Source organism: Halichoeres trimaculatus, unplaced genomic scaffold, assembly GCF_033239565.1.
Source record: "Halichoeres trimaculatus isolate MK-OKI-2021-1 unplaced genomic scaffold, fHalTri1.1 fHalTri1_scaffold_5, whole genome shotgun sequence".
Lineage (NCBI taxonomy): Eukaryota > Metazoa > Chordata > Actinopteri > Labriformes > Labridae > Halichoeres > Halichoeres trimaculatus.
In genome coordinates, this window is record NW_027437183.1 from 3,867,792 (window position 1) to 3,894,346 (window position 26,555).

At 37.8% G+C, this 26,555-nt stretch overlaps 1 protein-coding gene across 2 annotated transcripts; it reads left to right on the forward strand.

The window, feature by feature from the left end:
* Nucleotides 1–1,437: 1,437 nt before the first annotated feature.
* On the forward strand, nucleotides 1,438–24,873 carry LOC141790475 (long-chain-fatty-acid--CoA ligase ACSBG2-like). Of its 2 annotated transcripts, XM_074670360.1 has the most exons (16): nucleotides 1,438–1,607; nucleotides 1,689–1,794; nucleotides 5,648–5,719; nucleotides 5,804–5,925; nucleotides 10,163–10,413; nucleotides 13,025–13,113; nucleotides 15,200–15,320; nucleotides 15,417–15,497; nucleotides 15,591–15,740; nucleotides 18,074–18,241; nucleotides 18,329–18,510; nucleotides 20,304–20,537; nucleotides 20,668–20,885; nucleotides 20,967–21,106; nucleotides 21,193–21,436; nucleotides 24,002–24,873. In XM_074670360.1, exons 3-16 carry the CDS (start codon nucleotides 5,658–5,660, stop codon nucleotides 24,085–24,087), a joined length of 2,148 nt encoding a protein of 715 aa, XP_074526461.1. In that variant the 5' UTR covers nucleotides 1,438–1,607; nucleotides 1,689–1,794; nucleotides 5,648–5,657; the 3' UTR covers nucleotides 24,088–24,873. The 2 variants fall into 2 exon arrangements, with proteins under 2 accessions (XP_074526461.1, XP_074526462.1); XM_074670361.1 differs by lacking the exons at nucleotides 1,438–1,607; nucleotides 1,689–1,794 and adding an exon at nucleotides 2,141–2,250.
* Nucleotides 24,874–26,555: the final 1,682 nt, after the last annotated feature.

Consider the following 26,555-nt stretch of genomic DNA (forward strand, 5'->3'; position numbering starts at 1 on the left):
GTTGTCTGTCTCCTCCTATGGTGTCATTATTGCTGAAAAGCCGTCATTGCTGTCTTACTGCCCTCTACTGGTGTGGCGGTGTACTACAACCACTTTTATTTTATTACCTCCACCAAGGAGGTTGTGTTTTTGGGGGAGTGTGTCTGTCTGTCTGAGAACAACATAACTCAAAAAGTAACAAATAGATCTTGATGAAATTTTCAGGAAATGTTCAAAATGTGATAAAGAAGAAGTGATTTAATTTTGGAGGTGATCCAGTTCACCATCTGGATCCAGGATTTTTTTTAAGGATTCTTTATCATTGTGAGATAGGGCCGTTTTCACCATATGTGTATATAACTCCACAATAAATGGTCGGATTGCTTTGCAAAACAACACAAGACAAGGTCACCATAATTTCTGACAGATGTAAAAGTACGATCCAGATCCTGGCAATATTCTGGAGACTAAGATCTGGAATATGAAATATGAACTGGGTCATTATAATTATCAACACCAAATTGTAGCAGACAGTCTGCTGAAAGGAAGTATAACATTAAAGTAGGACTAAAGTGTTGGTGACAATCACAATATGCTTGGTGGAGGTCAGTGCTCTCTGAGTGCTTTTCTAGTTCTCCATGCAACACTGACCTGACTTTAATAACCTACCACAGTCTTCAGCCTGTGATGGAAACACAGACAAACAAGGGGCCACAGGAACCATGTAGTTCCTGGGAATGTTTTACCAGGAACTAAAAGTCCATCGTTTAGGAGTTATTACACCAGGTATTGTGGACGGAGGGGAAAAAACACACTGTGGCTGCCTCTTAAAAGTTTCCAGGAGTAAATTTAGACCCTGGTTCCTGACGGTGATAACGGCATGTGCTCAGTGTTAGGCTGGAGTCTGGACAGCCGTGGTGTGATCGGGTTCAGGGATTCAGTGACCGTGGTGGCCGTGAGGAAGGTGACTGTGTGTCATTTGAGTAAAGGGAGGGGGCTGAACTTTCCCCTGATTCCACCTTAAAAAACCAGCTATGTGTGCAGCTGAACAGATGAAGACTTTTTTTAAAGATAAGAGATAAAACTAATTTTATTTCATCCCACATGTGGAGCTCAGGTTTGGATCAAACAGACTGAGAAGTAAAACTTCCCCAGAATCTATCATAGAAAATGTTCTTTGATTTTTCATTAACTTGAGTCTCTTCGTGCTCGTCTGTCTTGATGTAAAAATCTGGTTGAAAAGTCAAAGTTGCACAATTTTGTCCAACTATTGACTAACTTTTATGGGTCAAAGTATGAACTCCCCCTCATGAACTCAGGAAGACTTGTTATCATTATCTCACCCACAGGCCTCATCATGCATATCTGATAAAAAAGTGTCTTAAAAATCAGTTTTAGTCTTTATAATCCTGTTTTATCTCTCTGCTACGTTAGATAATCCCCTCTCTGGTCCTGTGAAGTCTTCTGGCCATCCACCAATCATAATATTGTCCATATAAACAAAGCAGCAGCGGCTGTTTGTGTGTCAGGTTCCAGGTCCTGTTCACCTCCAGGAGCCCTAACCTTTGGTCGGGTTTGGACCTTTAACTGCTCGCTGCAGCCTCAGCAGGAGGTCTCTGGAGGATTGTGTAAGTCTGTGGATGTGAACAAGGCGTGAGAGCAGAGGGGACGTTTTTTTCTGTTCATGTGAGTCTGATATCCTCTTTAAGGGGGCGACGGACGAGCACCTGCGCCGGGTAAAGGTTGGACCAGGATCATCCTGCACCTGTCTGCAGCTGCCAGGTGGATGCCAGAGAGGTCTCCAGCACAGAGAAGGTACCAACATGTCTTATTTTACTGTTTTCGATGAGAAGTGTTTTAAATTTAATTAATTATTAATATTAATTTATTGAATTAAGCTCTTATTACCAAGAAGCTCTGCAGATGTCGACATGTTGACTGAGGTAAACAGCCTCCAGGCCTGATGGTAAATATGTTCCAGACAAACATCATTTTCTGAGAGAAGTGTTTAGATGTTTGAGGTGAGCAGGCTCCTCGACTTTTATTGTTTAGTCAACAGGGATGATTCCTTTTTAAACCCCCCCCCCCTCTACCAGGATTGGCTGGAGTTAAAAACTAAACAAACAGCTGCGAGGAAGCAAGTTGTCTTCTCCTGGATCACATCTTAGACACAGTGAGGCCAAACATCTGTAAGCACTCCTGAGCTTCTCCTATGGGACTTTAAAAACTCACTTTTACAAGAAGATTCTTCTAAACAGAGTTTATCTCAAGGTAAACGCTTCTTGATTAAATATAAATCTTTAATAATGCTGGAATTCAACATTTGTTTTGCACTTCTGGACTGAAACTGGACTAATTTTGAGCTGAGATGTTGTCGTTTGAGCAAAGTTAAATTAACAACTTGACATCTGCTCTGCAAAATCTAAAAGGTCAGTAGGTTCAGTCAGGTTCAGTCTGTTAAATTTGGCTGCAGAGTAAAAATGTATCAATAAATCACAATAGAAAATAGAAATGAAACCTGCTGATGTGATCTCTGTGAAACAGGTGAGACACCAAATTATAAAAACATCCTGAATTAGGAAATTTAAACTTGTAAAACTTTCACAAAAGATTGAACATGCAAATAAACCCAGAAGTATTTGTGTGCTACTAGTTTTGAACAATATAATTTCAGCAAGCTAAATTTTCAAGCTAAAAATTTATGTATAAAAAAAAAAAAAAGAAAAAAAAAGAAAAAAACGAGAGGACCAAACATAGAGCCCTGGGGAACCCCAGTAAATGTTTTTACAATTTGATAAATTTCAAAAACTGCAACAGAAAAAATGTTTGTGTCTTATTTTAAGTAAACATATATATATATATATATATATATATATATATATATATATATATATATATATATATATATATATATATTTATCAAATATTCAAAAAATCACTCAAAAACTGAAATGTAAACCACTGTTTATGTTTCATTAAGTGAAAATTGTTTTATCAAATTTGAAATCAGCCACATTTACATTTATTTGACAAGTCCAGATAAATGTCTTTGTATTAAGATATTTTTAAAAATTGAATTGCTGCAAGAGTAAAAATTGCATTATTTTTGTCTTTGAATATCTTAAATTGAAATGTGTTCTCTCAGACTGGCACAAGGTTAGGTACCTAAATGCATCTTTGTGACTGTGAGGGAGTGGAAGAGTAGGCGACTTTCTATGCTGGACTTGAACACAGCATTGCAAGGTTATATATTGAAGAATAAAAATGTTAAATTGAAAAAAATTCTTACTTCATTACTAAACAAATTGATTTTTTTTTTACCACATAAAGACAAAAAAGTACCGAAAATTGATACTGTTGATTACTGGTAGAGATTGCCAGGTTTCAGGCATCGGTACCATATCGTTTCAAATGTGAAAGGTACCCATCCCTACAAGGTTGTATTTGAGCTGCTTCCCATGGAGTATTTGACGTTTTGGTCCAATGGGAAAACATGAACAGCTCATCATATATTGACTCTTTTTCTTGATTATGTTAGACCGAAAATATGTAATGTATTCTGGCAGATGCTTCCTAGACCAAAGAGTGTAAGCTTATAGCGAAGGAGAGGGTCAGTCATCTGAATCAATTCACTTCCTGTATGTATCTATGACAACTGTGAGTAAGTTTTGCCATGTTTATCTAGTCAATGACTTCAGACTGCTCTGTGCCCTGTATACAAGTTTAGGGGATAGTGTTGATTGGATGGGAGAATGTTAGAGAGTGAGTGTGTTTACTTTGTGTGTGGAGAAAAAAAGTTAACAGCAAAATCTATGTAATATCTGATTAAGATAAAGATGAGATGCTATATTGTTAACAAAAATTGGTCACCAAAAAAAGACGTTTCTGGACTTGCCAGGTTAATCTAGCTCAGGAATCTGCAACCTTTACTTTCATTAGAGCCATTTAGCCTCAGCTCACCTGGGTTAAAGTCATCCAAGAGCCACAAAATCTACTATCTTTACAATAAAGACAAAAAGGGTATATGTTTCCAAACACAGTGAAAATCTTGTGAATAACAATGTAGACTAAAAGATTTATGCGTTCATGAAAACGAACACGTGGTGTCTTAGCTTTTTATTTTTTGATACATTTGCAGATATTCAAAAGTAGAGAAAAATGTGTTATATAAATTTCATCAATTTAAAAAATCGAAGAAATGTCAATAGGTTGCAAAATTTTTCAATTTTTTTTCAAAAACTGAACATTTTGAATTTTATAAATTTGCCCAAAAAAAATGAAGATTATAATTTCAAAAATTTACTAAATTTTTGAAAATTAACATTCACAAAATTTGTATTAAAAAATAATTTTTACAATTTGCAAAACTTGTAGGAATTCAAAGAATTTTGAAATCAAAAATTAAAAAAAATAATAATAATTTATTTTTTTTTACTTTTTTTTCTAATTCAGAAAAAAAAATTGTAATTCAAAAAAATTGTAAAAAAGTAAAAAAGTAAAAAAAAAAAAAGGGAAGCTTTATTGACAGATGTGATGCATATTTAGTTCAACAAAATGTTAAGGCATAATTTTATTTAGTGTCAATGTTTTTAATCATCAATACCCTCTGTAAGAAAAATAAATAAAACTTTTCCATTATCTTTTTAAAGCTGCAAGGAGCCACTGCAAATTAGTCGAAGAGCCGCAGGTTGAAGACCCTTGATCTTGCTCAAATTAAGTGTAACAGACTATTTTTACTTCATCAAAGACGCATGCTTGATTAGATTTTATTTATTGCAGTGTATTTGATATGTAACAATGAAAAATATTTTGCCTGGAGCTCCACAAGGCTCAATACTCAGTCCTCTTGTATTTTTCTTGAACATAATTCAGTGGTTTATAAAGTGCTGCTAAAATGCTTTTCTAACTTTCTTAACCCTGGTGAGAACTGAAGGGACTGTGTTTTAGCTTTTAAACTTTATGTTTACACTTTTTGGGAGGATTTAAGTTAAAGCTTCAGCCAAAGTTGCCTTGATTTTCTTTTTTTCCATCACAATTCATCAATAACTATTAATTATGCCTCTAAATTCAACAAACTTAACCTTTTTTGCTAAAAATAAAACATCCAGTTTTTGCAGTGTGGCTGACCTTTAAATGCCAGTGTTTACAAACGTGTTTATAAAAGTTTTGCAAATGTAGTATTAGCTTTCAATGAAACACAGACAACTTCAGTTCATTCATTATTTGTAGTTTTATGATGCCACATCCTTTGATTGACAGTTACAGGTTGTGTCCACTAGGTGGCATCATTTCTTCATCTGCGGGTCAGACCCATGAGTAGAGCTGTGTGTTATAGTTTTACTGGCTGTACATTCATATTTTGATGAGCTAAAGCTGGTTTAATCACTTTATCCTGCTTCCTGTGTGACTGTCGGGCTGTGAAGTTTTACCAGTTTGAATCAAACAGGATCAGCTGACAGAGTCTCTGGCACAGCAGTCAAAGTTGTGACATTCAAACCTCTGCTGTGCATGCTGGCTGTGACGGCTGTGACCTGTCGCTGTGACCCTTGTGAATGTCAGTGTCGTATAAATGAGTCACTTCATCACAGATAAACTTATCAGTGAGAGGGGCCTCAGTGCAGGACTTCTTCACGTCCATTAAAGACTCTTTTCTGGGTTTTTCTTTCAGCTGAATCAAGATGAGCGTCTCAGAGAATTCAGTGAAGAGTAACGGAGCAATCATGAGTGAAATCCCTGAAAGGTGAGTAAACATTCAGCTTCTCTCGATCTACTTGAGACTCTTTGTTTTGAAACTTAAAAGAAAAAAACTTCTCTTCTGTCTCAGAATCCTGACTAAAAACACAAACTGCATCCTGAATGGAAACGCCACAAAGGTGGAAAACCTGGAGTCTCCTCCTCGGAGCAGCACTGAAGCCGAGCTGGATGAAGCTGTCGAGGAAATAACAAGTAAGCACAAAAGACAAACTTCAGAAGCAGAAGAATGGCCTCTAACTCTTCTTGTTTTATTTTCATAATCTGATATTTTTGACTGTAGCATCACTTTCTAGTTGGAATATGTTGAAGATACAACCTCAAGTGTCAGAAATAGCGCTGTCACAATATCAGAATTTGGTGAAACTGTTCAAGAAATAACAGGAAAGTGAATTATAAAGAGTGCAGAGGTAACAATGCAAAACAAAACTCTAATCAAGTGTTAATGTCTTATTTCAGAATATTTTTCTTTTTAGACTTAAAATGAGCCACATTCAGCTCACAATTCCAGAAAAATGTTTAATATCAAGATATTAAAAGAGCAAAATGACTCCTTAATGCCTCATGAAGCAGACATGTTGTTACCAAAGTCTGTTTTCACATGGCCCTCAACTTTCATCTTGAATTAAGTCTGTCTAGTAACACAACTAACTAAACTACATCCGGGCTGTGCATAGGCTACTTGTATTAAACGAAAGCTCTCTACCAAGGGGCAACATCCAGTTAGTAAAAATGAAGCCCACATGGAAGTGCTAAAACTTGCTGTTCATCGAGAATCATCGATGACCAGAAGTCACGTACACATCCAGCCATAAAAACTGACTTTTAGAATAAAATAGAACTTTATTGTCATTGTAACAAGTACAACAAAATTAAAGTCGCAGCAGCAATCAAGGAAACCAAAGCAAGAAAGTGTATAGAAAGTGTAAAAAGCTCCATAAGAAAACAGGTGCTGACAGCTTGTCCATCATTGTCCAGTTCAGCCAGTCTCCACCTCCACAGGGTCCAGGACTGAGCTTCTTCAGCAGTCTGTTCAGTCTCTGTCTCCTGGATCCTGTCTGCTCACAGCAGGTGAAGCTCTTCCAATGTGGCCTTGGTGTCTGCTGTTAGCTCTGTTAGCCATGTCTGTGAATAGCATGATGCTACTCTGCCCTCTGGTATTCCCTCTGTTGCTGGGTTAGCATGGCTAGCTCGTCCATCTTATTGGAGATAGATCTTACGTTCCCAATAACGATGGATGGAAGGACAGGTCCATGTCGTCACTTCTTAGCTCACACCTGAGAACCAGCACGTCGTCCTCACCTCCTTCTCCTCACCTTGTGGGAAAACATCTGGCCTTACACCAGTTAGCATTGACATGCTACAGGCTGCTAACAGCTGATTTCACATGTAAGCAATGCAGCTATGGTTACATGTACATGTGCAGGGACTCTGCTCTGCTGAGCAGCTCGGCTTTACATGGTGAATTAGCAGTTAAAACACTGTAGTTTTAGCAGACGTCGTAATACTTGTGAGACTGTGATATTTGCATGCTTGTTCTGACATGCACTGTGAACCTGGACCACAATAATGATGCGGTAATAACATAGTGACGAACTGACGGTAGAGGCGATCTTTAGACTACACTTTTAGCACGATGGATAAAACAGTCAGAGAAAAGTGAAGGAGCAGGATGGAGCCCTATTACAGAAATAGTTTATTGGTGAAGTCTGCCTATATTTCCACGTATAAACTATACATGTTACAGTACCGCTTTGACTCACCACAATGAAGCGTCCTGAGATGATCTGTGTCCAGGTGGATTTTCTTCCTCCTGAGCTGCAGAACCGTCCGGGTCTGACTCGGGGTTCAATACAAAAAGACGTATCCTACACTCTGCCATTTTATTAGTGCTATCAATGCCTTACGGTGAAGTTTTGGCAAACAGCAAACTCGCTCAGTCTGCTCCATCCAATATAGCGATTTTGTAAATACTGCCATGCTGCAAAAACCGCCCCCTGGCTCTACCCCCTCCGCCCCTCTGATAGAACTGACCAATCAGAGCACAAAGGGCTGTGACGTTGCGAGGTTACTGGAGGTCATTCTCCAAACGGAGCGTTTCAACGAGATCTTCAGAATGGCCTAAAATGAGGATATTGAGAACGCTATTGTGGGGCAATGAAGGAACTAAATGACTTGTACTGAGGGCAGAAATGCTTTACAGGCATCCTAGTCTGGCATAGTGAAAAGGAGACACATGCATGCTATGTCCCCCTTAAGCTAACTTTGCTGTTTACGTCATTAAAGTGATTGATTTATCATGAGAGAGTTTAAAAACTACATTAGAGCCTTTTTTGCGCCACAGACCGGTTTAATGCCTGCCTAAAGAAACTTTCAAAAGATGTTTGCTTTTTGTCCATTTTATAATAAATGTAAAATAAATAATGTAAGCTGAGTATTTCTTATGAGCAGCCCGGTACCAATTGACCCAAGGACCGGTATTCTGCCCCTGCTTTCCTAGAATAGCAGATAGGTAACGGCTTCTCCATGAAAACTCAGATTCAGATGCTTCTGGTTGAAGTTTTACTCAGAAAAACGCTGTAAAACTGCACAAACAGAGAAATGAATATCAGCCTGACAGAATAGATTTACATTTCAACACATTTAACCTATTTTAAGCGTCTTTTAAGTATCAAAAACGATAAAGAAAACATGGCGCTAGCTCGATGCTAACGTGCGAATTACGTAGATATGCTAACGGTTAGCATATATCGATCCCAGCTTACATCTAAATCCTTAACTTTCATCACAGAACTAAATCATAAAGACTTCAAAAACTAACAAAACTGATCTTCTTAAAGTAAAAATACTCACGGAAAAATGTTTTTTCCAACAGGAAGAAAAAAGGAAAATATGTAGAGTAATGGCTGACCAGAGCAAGTTTCTAAATAAACTCGAAACGTGCAGTTACCACTTTCAGACACCAGGTGTCTCACTTCTATCATCAACATTAAACAGGGACCCCTGCATCAGAGGACACAAGACTAGATTAAAGTGATGAAACTGAGCAGAAAATTGCTGAAAAATGAAACAGAATCAGAAATAATTTGGGCTAAAAATGTTGTTTTAAAGTCAAAATAGTCTTCAAAATAAAATCCAGATCATGATCCTGCCATAAAAACATCCTGACATATTTTCCACTTATGGCCTCCTCATGGAAAACATGTTCCTTGGTCAGAAGCAGAGTTTGCTGTTGTTTACGCAGCACGTAAAACTTCAGAAAACTGACCACTGATCATCCGGGATTAAGAAACACCTTTTTGCAGAACAGATGTTGTTTTTCAAAGAATTTTCCATCAAAAATGAGTGTTTAGATTTTTAGGTTTTACCTTCTTAGAGGAAGAGTTTCTGTTTTAATAAGTCTTCAGCCTAAAAGTAAATGTGATGCTTGTTGCAAACAGGGCGTGACTCCAGCACTGGAGGGGCTGAATAGATTAATTAGCACGAGCTCCTCCAGCAGGTTTGTCATCTTTATCTAGTTTTCCCTGAACTTCAGCCTGGATCGTGTCACAATACATCATCTTTGGGTATTTAAAGCTGTTTTAGAAAGTTTTCCCTCCTCATGCTGTGCTTAGATAATCTGCACACACGTGGAGAGGAAGAGCCTGACACTACAAGTCGTCATGTGAGAAAACAACACACATGTGGAGAACATAACCAGAGAGAATGGAGTTAAAGAGTCTGAGAAAAGCCTGAAGGGATCGTTTAGACGCAGTTGAAGAGCCTGTTTGGTAGAAATCACACGATTCAGTGTAACAAATGAAACAGTAAGCTCTAAAGGACGCTGTGCATCACAAATCCTTCTGACCTTTCTGAAAACAGTTGCTCATCTGTGAGTTTTTTTTTTACAGAAGTTACAGGAATGATTCACATCATGGAGAGAAAATGCAGAGGTTACACAGATGGAAGCAAAGATAGATTGTGTTAAGAGTTTCTCTGGATGCTGGAAACTATCATAAAGTTTTACAAGAGGCCCAACTTTGGCTCATCGCAGCACAAAGACGTTGTTATTTCTCCATGTTCTTGTTTTCCTTCCTGCTTTCATCGCAGTAACCCAACTCTGATGCTCTCTATCTAACCCATATTCTTTTCCCTCACCAAACCTGATTGGTAGGTAGGCATGAGCTCTATAGCTTCCTGCTCAGTCTCAGGTATCAGCGGCGCCTTCCCCCGTTCATGCACAACCTGCAAATCATGTTGCTCTGACAGCGCAGGTGTGACAGTCTCTAAAAGGTAGTCCAGAGATGACTGCAGCCCTCTCTTACACCTGACTCCTCTGCTGAAGGAGAAGCTCGCTGCCTCTCAGGGACTTTGTTTGTGGACTTCTCAGTGATGGCGGGTAGATGTGGCTGTTGTCAGGATGACACCCCTAAAATCCGCTTATGGCCTCTAGATGGGATCGCCAACCTGGCCCCAGCCGAGGAGCTGTGGAGCACCAGCAGGGATAAGGCGGTCAAGCTGAGGATGGAGAACTCGGGATCGGGATCAGAGAACCCCATCACCATCCACCAGATGTTCCAGAAGACGGTGGAGACGTTTGGGTACCACACGGCTCTGGCTTTCAAGAAGGACGGTCAGTGGGAGACGGTGACGTGGAAGGATTACTACGGGCAGTGCCGCGCGGCTGCAAAAAGCTTCCTCAAGGTTTGTTTTGGGCTTTTTCTGCATTTCATTCAAGAAACATTTGCACAGGTTCAACATGTTTACATCATGCACAAGAGAGGTTTTTAAAAGTTCAAGCTCTGAATCCAGGAAGTAAAAGAAATGATCATTCATCTGCTGCATTTTAACATCTGTTTTGATACAACTTGACTTGATTATCACACATTTGACTTCTTTTTTCAAAGAGGGCCACATTTGATTTTGTGAAAATGACCACTGAGCTGTTTCTTTTGAACATTTCTTCAAATTTACGGATTGATGAAATCAAACCTCACCTCGCCCCTACACTGCAGAAACTGAAATCTTAACAAGTGTTTTTGTCTTATTTTCAATAAAAAAATCCTTTTTAGACTCAATATGAGCCAAATTCACATGACCAATCCAGAAAAAATGTCTTCGTACTCTGATAACTTGAAACAAGACATTTTTCTGGATTGATAAGTTGAAAGTGGCTCATATCGAGTATAATAAGACAATTTTTACTTTAAAAAAGACAAAAACACTTGATAAGATTTCAGTTTTTTGCAGTGTAGGTGTCTCTTGATACCACATGATCAGTGCACTGCAAAGAAATGAAATCTTATCAAGTGTTTTTGTCTAATTTCAAGACTCTATTTTTACTCGACATGAGTCACATTTAACTGATGGGTCCAGAAAAATGTCTTGTTTCAAATTGTTTAAGACAAAATCAGGTCTGAATTGCTTGCTCACAAGTCAGAATTTTTTTTTTTTAGTTTTTTTTTTTAAACTTATTACATCTCCTCTTTGTCCTTGGGGGTAGAATAATCAGAAGGTCTCAGACTCAGCTCTTAGTGAATTTTCAGGACTAATTACTGAATGTTGTTGGAAATTAAAGTATATTGTTGCTGCAATTAATTGTGGTTTGTTGGCTTGATCATTCTACATTATGAAAAAAATAAATAAATAACTGCTTGTGTTGTACCATTTGGGAACAACAGAGGAGAAGAGTCTGGCTAGAGATTCAGAGCCGCTCTGGCCTGGGAGCACCAAAATGAGGTCTGAATTACTTGTAATAAGTTAAAAAAAAATCTACCAATGGAACAAGAGAAAAGTCACTTGTATTTAGACATTATTCTAGTTTCAAGCAAATTTTCGGGTAAATTTTTCTGACTTGTGAGCAAACAATTCAGAACTCATTTTTGTCATCAAATAACTTGAAACAAGACATTTTTCTGGACTGCTCAGGTGAATGTGGCTCATATTAAGGCTAAAAAGACATTTTCTACTGAAATTAAGACAAAAACACTTGATAAAAATTCAGTTTTCTGCAGCGTTACATTCTGCGTAAACATCAGCAAACTCTGCTTCTGAGCAATGAACATGTCCTCCACTCGGGGGCGATATAGGTGAAATATGTCAGGATGTTTTTAAAGCAGGATCAGGATCTGGATTTTGTTTTTTGACCTAAAACAACATTTTGACCCCAGTTATTTCTGATCCTTCACCATTTTTTGCTAGTTTTGTGCCCTCTGATGGGTTTTCGAACTCTCTCATTTTCACATCCTGATAAAAACATTTATTTAAAGCTGTTTTTAATTTCTTGCAAGTTAAAAGCTAGGGGCCAAAATATGAATTCATGGGAGGTCTAATAGGCCTAAAATAAAAATTAATTATGCTATCCCCGTCTATTGAGCTTTAGCTTCAGCTCCTCTACCTTAGACGTCAGAGGAGGTTAGGGTTAGCTTAGCTCGCCCAGCTGTCCGGGAACTTCCAGTAGCAGCTCCAATCAAATTCAAAGCTCTTCTTCTGGCTTACAAAACATTGACAAGAACGGGTCCCTCATCCAGGTCTACACTCCTTCTGACCCACTACGCTCTGCTTGTGAAAGACGCCTGGTGCTCCCAGCCCAGTGCGGCTCCAAATCACTAGCCAGACTCTTCTCCTCTGTTGGTCCCAAATGATGGAATGAATTACCTAACTCTATACGATCCACAGAGTCCCTTTCTACTTTAAGAGATGTCTGAAGACTCATCTGTTCAGGGAACACTTAGACCCTTAATCTGACCCTTCTCCTCTTTGCCCTCAGGGGTAGGATGAGCCGGAAGGTCTCAGACTCAGCTATTAGTTAATTTTCAGCATTATTACTGAATGATGTTGAAGGTTGAAGTATATTGTTGCAGCAATTAATTGTGGTTTGTTGGCCACATTATTCTGCATTATTTCAGCTGTTCTTAAACGTGCTTTATTATCAGAGCTATAACTGAAAAGTTAAAGTCACTTCTTCAAATCCTGAGTCCTGAATCTGAGCCTCGTCCTGCAGAAGTCTAAGAGCAGATCTGGAGGATTCCCTCTGACCCACACATATCCTTAAATCCCTGACACCTTTTTTTGTAAACACCGTCCCAGTATTTCCCCCCCAGTCTATCTGTAAACCTCACAGGCTGCTGAAAAGTAACACTCAGGTGTGTGAAATCCACAGCTAGTGTTACCTCTCCTGTTTCACGGACGTGTTCGTGTTGAAGCCAGATGTAGGTCAAGAGTAACAGAGGCACTGTGCGGCAGTGCCATCAATGATGCATGTTATTTGTCTAAATAACTCACACACTCACACACACGTCTTGTTGTCTTGTAGTTGGGGCTGGAGCGGTACCACGGCGTGGGGATTCTGGGATTCAACTCCCCTGAGTGGTTCATCGCAGACATCGGTTGCATCTTCGCCGGGTAAGGCTGCACAGAAATCCTGTCCCTGGATGTTTCACATACTTTAAGGCCCCTGTGAGTCTTTGGCCCTTCTTCTCACCCCTACATTTACAAACCGGATGCTGATAAGGCTAAACAAAGATTTTACATTCCCCCTCTCTGTACCTGAGCTCCTGCAGCCCTGTCTCACCTGATACTGTCACATTTATCTGCCCGTACTTATCTCACAGTCCATCTCAGTGTCTGCACACACCTGTTTGGGCTGTCTCACGAAACCTGATGTGGGTGTTTGTCCTGCCCGTTCTTCTCGGCTTTGCATTAAACTGTGACACAGCAGAAGAATGAGCAGAATGTTTGCATAGCCTGCAAAAAACAGCAGGAAGTAGCTTTGAACCTGTGTCTCTTTAGTCATATCTCCCTGTCGTTCTCTTTGATTAAATGAGGTCAGTCAGGTTAAGGTTAGTAAATTTGGAAGCATAATAGTTACCGAAAAAATCAAAATGGACTGCAGTGCATGAAAACATCACACATGATCTCTATTCAACAAATAAAACATGAAAAAGCAACATCTCCTGAATGAGGCAACTTTATTCAAAACAAGTGATAATGTCATTAAAAACCAAGAGGACCAAACATAGAGCCCTGGGGAACTCCAGAAAATGCCTTTTCATCTCATACATCAAATACACTGCAAAAACTGAAATCTAACCAAATATTTTTATCTAATTTTAGTAGAACTGTCTGATTTGACTTTATATGAGCCACAATGATCTGGCAAGTCAAGAAAATGTCTTATTTTCTGATATTGAAAAATGAATATGATGCATGTTTTGCCTTGCATTGGTACTAAAATGTACAAATGGGCTGAGAATTAATACATAAAAAATTTCGAAAGCAGCAGTTGCAGCAGCAACCTTGTAAACTATTTATTTGTTATGCTCTATGTTGTCAATCAACATCTGGCAAAGGGACTGCCAATAAAAATTAGCCATTTCGGCTAACTTGGGTACATTTACATTTGTTTAAATGCCAATTAATATATCTTTTCCCTTTTAAATTAAATAAAATTAAATTAAATTAAATTAAATTAAATTAAATTAAATTAAATTAAATTAAATTAAATTAAATTAAATTAAATTAAATTAAATTAAATTAAATTAAATCAAAAAATAATAGAGGACTGAACATAAAGCTAAATTGAACTTAATTAAAAAAAAACATAATTAAATTAAATTAGAATTAAATTGAAAAATAATAGAGGACTGAACATAAAGCTAAATTGAACTTAATTAAAAAAAAATAATTAAATTAAATTAGAATTAAATTAAAAAATAATAGAGGACTGAACATAAAATTAAATTAAATTAAATTAGATTAGATTAAATCAAAAATAAAATAGAGGACAGAACATTTAGTTTAATCAAATTAAATTAAATTAAATTAAATTAAATTAAATTAAATTAAATTAAATTAAATTAAATTAAATTAAATTAAATTAATAAAAAATAATGGAGGACTGAACATAGAGCCATGGGGAACTCCAGAAAATGCTTAACACATTTTTCCATTTGTAAACAACAAATATTCGCAAAAAAATTGAAATCTAAACATCTGTTTGTTTTTGTCATATTTGTCTTAACATAAGCCTCATTCACCTGACAAGTCCAGAAAAAAATCAGAATTCAAGACATTAAGAGACAAAATCAGGCCTAAATTTCTTTTAAGGAGTAAAACAAAATCTACCAATTCTGTCAGAAATTATGAAAATATGGATACAACTAAAACTTATGAGCCTCAAATAATTTTATGGCAGCTTTTTGATATTATTATTTAAAAATGAGAGGACCGAACATAGAGCCCTGTGGAACTCCAGAAACTTATCTGGCATGTTTTGTCATTGTTACACATCAAATACTCTGAAACTAAACTGTTTATGATATATCTTGAGTAAAAACTAACATTTAGACTTAATCTGAGTCACATTCACCTGGCAAGTCGTGAAAATCTTCTAATTCAAAGACATTAAAACACAGAAATGACGATAGTGGGACATAACTAAATGATCTGAAAGACTTTATTCATATTTCTGATCTGATCTGTGCTGCAGAGGTCTTGCAACTGGAATCTACACGACCAACTCCCCTGAAGCGTGTCAGTTCGTCGCCGCCAACAGTAAAGCCAACGTCCTGGTGGTGGAGAACCAGAAACAGCTGGACAAAATCCTGAAGGTCAGGAGCTTCATGGTGTCTGTGGAGTTATTATGTTCATTAGGATGGAGGAAATCTGAGCTCATTTGATTCAGTTTGATGCGTCTCTCCTGACAGGTTAAAGACCAACTACCTCACCTGAAAGCTATCGTCCAGTATAAAGGAGAGCTGCAGCAGAAAACCCCGTTCCTGTACACGGTGAGTTCACTCAGAAAACATGACGTATGATTAAAATAGCCCTGGCTGTTGTATTTAGACGGTTTTCTGAACACGGTCTCTGTGTTTCTGTAGTGGGAGGAATTCATGAAGCTGGGGGAGGATGTGCCTGAGAAAACACTGGACGACATGATCAACAGTCTGAGGCCCAACGAGTGCTGCTCTCTCATCTATACCTCTGGAACAACTGGAAACCCTAAAGGAGTCATGCTGAGTCATGATAACGTGAGTCAGCAAAACAAGACACTTCCATTTCTTAGCTTTTATTACTTTTATTAAACTCTCCACTACATGTCATTACAACATTAGTCTACAACGATGGATACACTGCAAAAAACTGGAATCTTATCGAGTAGTTTTGTCAAATTTTAAGTAAAATTATCTTGTTATACTTGAAATGAGCCTCATTCACTTGACCAGTCCAGGAAAATGTCTTGTTTCAAGTTATTTAAATACGCAAATGAGGTCCGAATTGCTGCAACAAGTAAAAATAATCTGCCAATGGATTAAAAAAAAATACTCGAAAATTTGCTTGAAACTAAAATAATGTCTTCATACAAGAAAATTTTTCTCTTTTTCCACCCGCAGATTTTTTTTTTAACTTATTACGTAAACGTTATCGCGCAATTTGGCCTCATTTTTTAAAAATAAATAACTCGAAACAACATTTTCTGGACTACCAAGTATAACAAGACAATTTTTACCCAAAATAAGACAAAAACACATCATAAGATTTCAGTTTTTTCCAGTGTACTTGATTTTTCAGCATGATAGGCTTCTTACTTCTCGTGTTTAGAGCCCAAACTGGGTAATACTCGGCATAGTTTTACTGTTTTCTGCTTTTAAAAAAAACAATTAAAACTGACAGTTATTGTGGTTTTAGTCTGTTTATGTATCTGTTTCTAGTTCTTCTTTTCTTCCTTTTTATTTAAAAGGTCAGATATATAAGAATAAAAAATTATTTGTCATCAAGATTTAAATAGATTATCCTGAAAGAGGCAAGCCAAAGCTACTATCACAGCTAAAACTTTTATAAAAAGCAAATCTAAACTAAGAGGTATGTGTGTGACACAGCAGAGTTAAGGAAATTATAGTAGCATTTTAAAGGTATTTATAAACTGCTGATTTATGTAAATAAAAAACACGAGGACCGAAGAAAGAGCCTTGGGGAACTCCAGAAAATACTTTTCCATACTTGCGCATCAATTACACTGCAAAACTGAAATCTAAGTATTTGTCTCTGTCTTATTTTTATTAAAAAGTGTCCATAAGACTTAATATGAGCTACATGCACCAGACAGGTCCAAAAAATGTCTTAAATCAAGATATCAAAACACAAAAATAAACTACACAAGCAAAATTTTCCTTCCCTATTGACGGCCTGTTTTTACTTATATATATATATATATATATATATATATATATATATATATATATATATATATATATATATATATATATATATATATATATATATATATATATATATATAATAAAAATATTAAACATCTAAGCAAATGATTAAAAGCACAAAAATAATGTGTGTACACCTAAATACACACATACAAACACTAAAATCTACTAATGCAATCAATATACATAAATAAATATATTTAAAAAATGAAAATGAATTAAATGATCAATAAAATAGATAAATAAATAGGTAAAAATACAATAAGGGTAAGATTTCTTAAAAGCAGGTCTGGAAAAGTGAGTTTAAAGAAGAGATTTAAAAGAGGTGACTGACTCTGCCCACCTTATTTCCTCGGGAAGGGGGCCCTAGCGGAAAAAGCTAAGTCACCCTTAGACTTTAAAATAAGAAAATCAGACATTTTTCTTGCCTTTTCTGGTGAATGTGGCTCTTATTTACTCTAATAAACACTTTTTAATAAATTCAAGACATAAACACACTTGGATTTCATTTTTTCCCCAGTGTATTAGATGCAAGACAATGGAAAGCCTTTTTTTGGAGTTCCCCAAGGCTCTATATTCGGTCCTCTTGATTTTTTCTCTTGCGTAAATCAGCACATTAAAAAGCTGCTCACGTGATTGTGGCTTATATTAGGTTTAATAAGACTGTTTTTGCCATGTGCTATCCAAATCAAACAGTGACGTTGTGTTAATGTGGACTCTGAGCCTCCATCTCCTCTTGTTGTGAGAAGTGTAACCGTACTATAACCTTAAAGGGTGCTGACATAAAGTTCATACCAACAACAGGTTTGACTCAGGCTTTATCATCGGGCATCAGTCAGATCAGAGGCTCCATCTCACCACCTGGTAGTTAGCTAATCTTGATTTTAGGAGGAAGAAGGGAGACGTTTTGAGCTGCAGTGTTGAAAAATACCATGAAAACACATGTGGTACAGTAACAGCTCTCAGAGGTCTCCACCATCTGTGGTTTTGTCCTCTGTTTCCTGGTGACTTATTCCCCTAACTTGGAAAAACCTGCACCAGGGGCTCCCATTTTCTGCCCCTGATTTTCTATTTTTATGCATATATTGGAAGTAAGATGCTAGAAATATTTCCTGATTTCTCAAGTTTCACTTCTTACTCTGCAGCTGACCTGGACGTGTAACGCTGCAGCTGAAAGATTGGCCATAAACTACGCTGAAGAAGTCATGGTCAGTTACCTGCCGCTCAGCCACGTGGCTGCTCAAGTCGTCGACATGTGGCTGGCTATCAGCTACGCCACCACCGTCTACTTCGCAGACCCAGATGCTCTCAAGGTACGAATGCTTCTGCTTTACAAACATCCAATCAGGGATAGAGATTTTCTGTAACTCACCGTGTTTAATCCACATTTATATCTTCAGGGCACGTTAGTCAACACAATGAAAGAAGCTCGTCCAACGTGTTTCCTCGGGGTTCCTCGTGTGTGGGAGAAGATGGAGGAGAAAATGAAAGCAGTGGGAGCAAAATCGTCCCCGATGAGGAAGAGAATAGCAGGCTGGGCCAAATCCATCGGACTACAGTACAACTACAGCGTCATGAATGGGTGAGACATGTTTGACTGTAGAGTTTCTCTCTTTATTGTAATATACACTCACCAGCCACTTTATCAGGTAGACCTTGCTAGTCCCGGGTTGGACCCCCTTTTGCCTTCAGAACTGCCTTAATCCTTGGTGGCATAGATTCAACAAGGTCCTGGAAACATTCCTCAGAGAGTTTGCTCCATATTGACATGATAGCATCACACAGTTGCTGCAGATTTGTCGTCTGAACATCCATGATGAGAATCTCCCGTTCCACCACATCCCAAAGGTGCTCTATTGGATTGAGATCTGGGGACTGTGGAGGACATTTGAGTACAGGGAACTCATTGTCATGTTGAAGAAAGCAGTCTGAGATGATTCCAGCTTTATGACATGGAGCGTTATCCTGCTGGAAGTAGCCATCAGAAGATGGGTACACTGTGCTCATAAAGGGATGGACATGGTCAGCAACAATACTCAGTGACTGAGTACTTTTTTTTCTTTTTTTTCTTTTTTTTCTTTTTTCGCTTTTTTTTCTTCTTTTTTCTTTTTGCCTTTTCTTTCTTTTTTTCCCCTTTTTTCTTTTTCTTTTTTTTCTGTTTTCTTTTTCCCTTTTTTCTCTTCTTTCTTTTTTCTTTTTTTCCTTTTCCTTTTTTTCCTTTTTCTTTCTTTTTTCTTTTTTCTCTTTTTTAGCTTTTTTTCTTTTTTCCGCTTTTTTCTTCTTTTTTCTTTTTCCTTTTTCTTTCCTTTTTCCCTTTTTTTCTCTTCTTTCTTTTTTCCTTTTTTCCTCTTTTTTTATTTTTCTTTCTTTTTTCTCTCCTTTTTTCTCTTTTTTTCTTTTTTCTCTCCTTTTTTCTCTTTTTTTCTTTTTTCTTCTTTTTTCCCTTTTTTTTCTTTTTTTCTTTTTTTCTTTTTTCCCTTTTTTTTTCTTTTTTTCTTTCTTTTTTTTCTTTTGTCCCCCCGTGTTTTTCTTTTTTTCTCTTTTTTTTCTGTTTTTTTTTTTCTTTTTTTCTGTAGACTTTAAACCATGCTCAGTTGGTACTTAGGGGCCCAAAGTGAGCCAAGAAAATCTCCCCCACACCATTACACCAGCAGCAGCAGCCTGAACCGTTGACACAAGGCAGGATGGATCCATGCTTTCATGTTGTTGAGGCCAAATTCTGACCCTACCATCTGAATGTGGAGCAGAAATCCAGACTCATCAGACCAGGCAACGTTTTTCCAATCTTCTATTGTCCAGTTTTGGTGTTGCTGTGTGAATTGTAGCCTCAGTTTCCTGTTCTTAGCTGACAGGAGGGTCACCCGGTGTGGTCTTCTGCTGCTGTAGCCCATCTGCCTCAAGGTTGGACGTGTTGTGTGTTCAGAGATGCTCTTCTGCAGACCTCGGTTGTAACCAGTGGTTATTTGAGTTACAGTTGCCTTTCTATCAGCTCCAACCAGTCTGTCCATTCTCCTCTGACCTCTGGCATCAACAAGGCATTTTGTCCCACAGAACTGCTGCTCACTGGATATTTTCTCTTTTTGGGACCATTCTCTGTAAACCCTAGAGATGGTTGTGGGTTAAAATCCCAGTAGATCAGCAGTTTCTGAAATACTCAGACCAACAACCATGCCACGTTCAAAGTCTCTTAAATCACCTTTCTTCCTCATTCTGATGCTCGCTTTGACCTGCAGCAGATCGTCTTCACCATGTCTACATGCCTAAATGCATTGAGTTGCTGCCATGTGATTGGCTGATTAGAAATTTGTCTTAACAAGCAGTTGGGCAGGTGGACGCTTATCCTCAGAAGTGTAATAATAATGTTTTGTTTCCCAGGGAGAATGAGGTGCCGTGGGGCTTCACGCTGGCCAACGCTTTGGTCTTCAAGAAGGTGCGTGCTGCGTTGGGTTTGGACCGCTGCAAACTGTGCATGACGGGTGCTGCGCCCATCACCAAAGACACCCTGGAGTTCTTCATGAGCCTGAACATCCCGCTGTTAGAGCTGTACGGGATGAGCGAGTGCAGCGGACCACAGACCTTGTCCCTGAACGACCAATACCGCATCACGAGGTCAGAAGAAAAGCAGAAATAAAACAGGAAATTACATTTTAAAGTTGATTTGTTTACATTGATGCGGTCGTAAAGAGACGTGCAAAAGTCACAACAGGTTTGAATGATTATCTTCTCTGTATCTCTCCAGCTGTGGAAAAGTGATGCCAGGCTGCAAGACGAAGCTGGATAACCCAGATGAGGACGGAAACGGAGAGATCTGCTTCTGGGGTCGACACGTCTTCATGGGCTACCTGGACCAGCCAGAGAAAACCACAGAGACCATCGACCAGGACGGCTGGCTGCACTCTGGAGACCTGGGAAGACACGATGTTAAAGATTACCTTTACATCACAGGACGGATCAAAGGTGAGCAGCAGTTGGAAGAAAAAATACTTAAATGTTGTTGCAATCATTGTGCAAAGCTAAAAGTTGTTTTTTTTTTCACAGAGTTGATCATCACAGCCGGCGGTGAGAACATCCCTCCCGTTCCCATCGAGAACGCCCTGAAGTCCGAGGTTCCCATCATCAGCAACGTCATGCTGCTAGGAGACAAGCTGAAGTTCCTCTCCATGCTCATCACACTCAAAGTGAGCCGACCTCTCCAGCAGACAGCAGCAGCTGCTCAACAAACAGCAGCAGACACATGAAAACTCCCTCTGTTTAATCCCCACAGTGTGTCGTGGACGAGAACGGCGAGCCCACAGACGAGCTGAGCCAGGAGGCTTTGGATTTCTGCAGCCAGCACAACGTCACCTCCACCAAGGTATCAGAGATCATCGCCAAGAAGGAGCCGGCTATCTACACCGCCATTCAGGAGGGCGTCGAGCGCGTCAACGCTGTGGCGACATCCAACGCCCAGCGGGTCCAGAAGTGGGTCATACTGGAGCGAGATTTCTCCATCTCTGGAGGAGAGCTGGGTGAGTCTGAGGCACTCTTACCTCACATTGGTTTTCTTAGTATGGCAGCTCTTTTATTCCCATTTTTCTACATTTTAAGACTGATATTACACTTTTATTTTAGCAACTTTGCAGCATAAGTTCTTAAAACAGTTTTACAACCAGGTATATAACCTGCTACAATAACAACAGTATCTAAAACTCAGTTCTTTGAAACACTCCTCCAGGGTCATTAAAGGCCTTCCAACATTAAAAAACTAATCACATTCGAATATTTCATCCATTATTTTAAGAATATAAACAAACATGCTAAATTAAGTATCTTTTATTCCGTTTTTGTTCATTTTTGTCTGTTTTCTATTGACCTATTAGCGTATTCAGTCAGTAGGAGGAGGCTGGTCTTTAGCCCAGATATGTTGGAGGTAAAACGTTTGGGAAACCTTTCATTAAAGCAGTAGGTTATAAAAGAAATTAGCAAAACATATCAATACATCACAATAATTTAATACTGTAAGATTTTTTATATCCAGGATTTCTTTGTCATATGATAATGCTAAAATTTTGTTTGTGTAGCACCTCTTAAAAACAGATAAATTCAAAGTGTTTTGACAAATGAAGTAAGGAATAAATTCTGGAGAATGAAAAAATACCAAATCCACATTGGGGAGTCAGAAAAAAGTACAAAACAGTAAAAATAGTGGCGTTATTCTATAATTAGGGGAACATTTCAGGTAACCCAAAAAAGTGGAAAAAATCTGTGCTTTTTTGTTTCATATTTTATTTGATTGCAAATGGTACACCTGTAATGTAATTAATTCATAAGTTAGCAAGCTTAGGCTCTAAAGAATTCTTAAATATTTAAGTAACAAAAAAAATTTGGAGTATATTTTTGTCAACTGTGTAATGGAGAAAAGTTGTGACTATTTTTTTAACATAATAGTCACATAAATCCATATCATACTTAATTTGGAGTTATTCCACATTTCTCTGTCAGACTACGCTCCCTAGAAATGTCCCTCATCATTTACATCACAGTTTAGACAAAATTTAAAGGTCCCATATTCTGCTTCTTCTCTGCTGTTTAATATGGATCATTGATGTCTTCATGAAATGGTAGTAACATGTTTTGGTCCAAAAAGCCAATAAATCAAGCACAGTAGCATTGTTTCCAGGCTCTCATAGCCCCTCTGTTCAGAACGCTCTGATTTAGTGGGCGTGGCCTTCATATGTAAATGAGCCACCGCTGATACCGCCCCGCGCTTCAGCGTCACTGAGAGCGGCACCACGAGCTCCGAGTGCACAATGTTTAGAAAACAGCAAAGCTCGTTCAACGTAACATTACAGGCTAAAACAACAGGCTAATCGCAGCTAAAGTTAGCATCCTGAAGCTAACTCAGAGTCAGGGGTGACACTGAGGAAAAGCTCTTACATCTGCTCCACAGCACACAGCATTTAAAATACTCACATTTCCAGGGTCCCAGGTTTGTTGGTGGATGGTTGGTAATGCGCCTGGATTCAGGACCAGTCTATTGGCTAGCCCTCTGTTGGACTGTCCAAAGTTGGAAAAGCAGCCGGCCGTGAAGTGACGAGCACACACAAGCACAGTTTTACTGAGTGTAGCTGGAACATTTCCTTGATAAATGAACTCTAGACACTTAGTCTGTCTTCTTCTGAGATGGGGAGCTTGTGCGTGGAACTATGTGGCTGTTTACAGCCAAAAACAGAGCAGTGATGGCTCTTCAACTTTGGCATTCTCACAAAATGAATTATTTTATCCAGATAAATTATTAAAATAGTTTTAAAAACACCTTTGTCACATTTTAATGATTATTTTGAACAAATAATACTGAAAATAATAAACACAAACATGTATCCTAGTGTTAAATTTGAAGAGAAAACTTGACATTTAAAAAATCAGACAGCACAAAAACTGCAAATTCCAACACAAGATTTGCATTTTTAGCTAAAGAAATGATGGAACCTGTTCACTTTATGTATTAAATGAAAGTGAAATATCACTTTAGAATATCATTATAGAATCACTCAGTTATATAAATGACACAAAGTATTTCTCAACCATGATATCGCTGCTTTTATTGCTTTATTTATTGTAATTGTTGATTAAATATGGTGATAAAAGAATACATGCTGTAAACGTTTCATATTTATTTACATTTTCCAGTAACAAATGCCCCCCACAAATGACAAATACAGACACCACAAACAGGAAATAAAGCATAATGACAGTAATAACCCTACTGATCCGAGTACTTCTCCTCAGCTGGTCCTATGACTCACTTTTTTGGCCTTAAAACTGGAGCAAAGGTCGACGCACAACACTGTGATTAAGAGTAGAGGAAGTATTCAACGAGCTGTCACTTTTCAACATGCTGTGAAGTATAAACACCTTTTTATCTTGGTCATGTCATCATCAACAGACGAGTCGCTTACATGCCAGACGACATTCCTGTCTGATTAAATCTCCACCTCTGACGTGTTCAAAGCCACACAGGATCAAAAGTGTGTTAATCTCTAGTTTTATCTTTGATTAAAATGTTTTTGTTTTGTTTTTGTTTTTTTCTGCAGGACCCACGATGAAACTGAGAAGGCCCATTGTTGTGAAGATGTACCAGGAGAAGATAGACGAAATGTACCAGGTGGCAAAACAGTAAACTGTGCTGCACTGAAGAGGATTTTGGAGTTGTCGGCAGGTTTATGAACACTGTTTTGAAAACTGTAAAGCTATTTTTCACCGGTATGTGCAAATTTACAAAATAATTGATTCTGATTGTGTTTTATTTAATGAGAGAAAGGTTTGTGCTGCTATATTTCAATGTCCAGTTTCTGTCGTCTGTCCTAAATCAATATTTAAGCTGTGAAATGTCCCACAGCAGCTCTGCAGATTCTGTAAATAAAATATCCAAATCAGAGTCAATATCTTGCCATTTTACATTATTACATTCACAGGTGAATTATCCACTACATGCAGGATGGATAACTCTGGATTGTGTAGTCAGATTTACAGAAGTACAGTTTTACAGCTTTGAAGGAAAATTCTGGGAATTTTAATTCATGTAGCTTTATTTAAACACTTTTTAATCACGTGTGTATTTTTCTTTTTAAAGAAGCAGAATGTGTGCGCTTTACTGCACATATCCTAAGTGCATGTGACAAATAGTTTAAATTTATTTTGTTTCAAAACATTTTTCATTGCCAGTTTCTTGCCTCATCTTGTGTTTCCAGTTTAATCTCCATTCAACAAATCTTCAGACATGGCTTTTTAAAATTTGGATGTATGTTTGAATATGTGTTTGTACAATGCAAAGTGAATATACTGTGATGGTAAAAATCAATGAAATCAATGTGCAAATTCTAAAGTACAAGTTGTGCTTCTCCATGTACAGTTAAAAATGTTTATTTTATTACAGATGTTTTGTGATTGTTAATAAAACAGAGGGATGAATGAACATTTTGTGTGACTTATTTCAATGATGTGTGGACAAGTAATGAGAGTTTCTTAAGGATTGGTACAGCATTACAATAAATGTGTGCAAAGACATCATTGCTCTGGATTACCAGCCTTGGCATCAAATGTTGGATTGAAATATCTGTTGTAACCTTGTTGTAATAATTCAATGTAATGTACTGAGTTCTATAATCTAGTGTCCTAGTTGTCTACTGAACTAATTCAGTCTGCATTTCAAAAATGACAGCCATCTCCTCGTTTTTTGTCAATAAACGTTTAGCCCATTAATAATGAACCTAGTACAAACAGAAGAACATTTACCTCTCAACGATACTTTGATTCGGATCGTATATCTGCTGAGAAATCATTCACATTTGCTTGAGCTGTGAACTGTAACCGTCTACTTGCGCTGTAGCATGCTAACGACGCTAAAAAAGACCGTAAACGCTTGCTAGATCGCTAGTTAGCATACGTTGTACGAGCAAGCTAGGCGGCTCGTTACCATGCCAACAACTGTAGCTAACGGTACCGCATAAGCTCACTGGGCCGCCAGTTAGCATGCTAGTACCGCTAACTAAAAGGTCCGTGTAAAGTTGCTAGGCCGCAAGTTAGCGTGCTAACATTAGCTGTTAGCTTACACAGCCTTACAGGGCTACTTGCACAGTTGTAGACGATCATTCGAGTTAGTTTTGACAAATAATAAAGAAAATAATATTCTAGGTGGGGTCTTTTTTTATGTTTTAGCACAATTGTGTTTAAGATTAAAACAGTGAGTGTCTCTCATCTGCTGAAACAAACTGGAATTAAAGAAACAATGAAATAATAATAAAAATCAAACTGTCTAAACACTCCATGCCAACATGAGTAACATTATTAATAGTCATTTTTGTCTGTGTATTGTATTAGTCTTTTTCTTTCTTTCTCACAATCTATTTTCCAAAAAAAAGTAAATAAATAAACGATTCTGTTGGATTATATCTCAAAAATTAAACTATGACTTGCCACAGTAAATGCGCTTGAAATGTTCTGATTTGCATGGAGCTTTCTCTGCTTTTCTCTGTGCTTTAAGAAAACTTGCATGAAGAGAAAAAGAGTCGCATTCAGTTTGATCCCTAGATTATGGACAACCTTTTTACCAGAAATGATACTACTGGACATGGACTACGTTTGAATGTTGATAGCTATCAGGACTTGGCATAATTTCACACAGTACATGCGTAACAAGTCAAGAGACAACAGATAAAAGCAAACACTCAAAGCAAATGTTTGCAAATGCACCCCAGATAGAGAAAGGTCTAACAGTTCTGATTTTGATTTCTGATTTATTTACTCTTAGTTTTTACCCACGATTACTGGAAAGTCTACCTTTCAATGCTGCATGTTTGTGCTTTTGTGTTGTTTTCAATATTTACCCACAGGGACATAAAATCAGATACATTTGGACAACTGGTTGTAATGCTTCTCATTTCAGAACACTTTTATCAGATAGAGTTAGGAGGGCATTTACTGCCAATACTACAAGTTCAACCTGAGGTAACAAAATACATCTACAACATCTTATCCGACCTACAGCATTTTTAGAGTAGTTAACATGTTTAAGCTGGGTTGGGCTACTTCTTGTACATTTACCACAAACCCTCTGACATCTGACAGAGTTTGATAATGAAAAAATCC

Bases quoted from the DNA above. Each gene is read 5' to 3' on its own strand.
- LOC141790475 (XM_074670360.1), top strand. From the start codon at position 5,658: ATGAGCGTCTCAGAGAATTCAGTGAAGAGTAACGGAGCAATCATGAGT. The intron at 10,414-13,024 runs GTTTGTTTTGGG...GTTGTCTTGTAG, and splicing joins CTGCAAAAAGCTTCCTCAAG to TTGGGGCTGGAGCGGTACCA. The intron at 15,741-18,073 runs GTGAGTCAGCAA...CTTACTCTGCAG, and splicing joins TCATGCTGAGTCATGATAAC to CTGACCTGGACGTGTAACGC.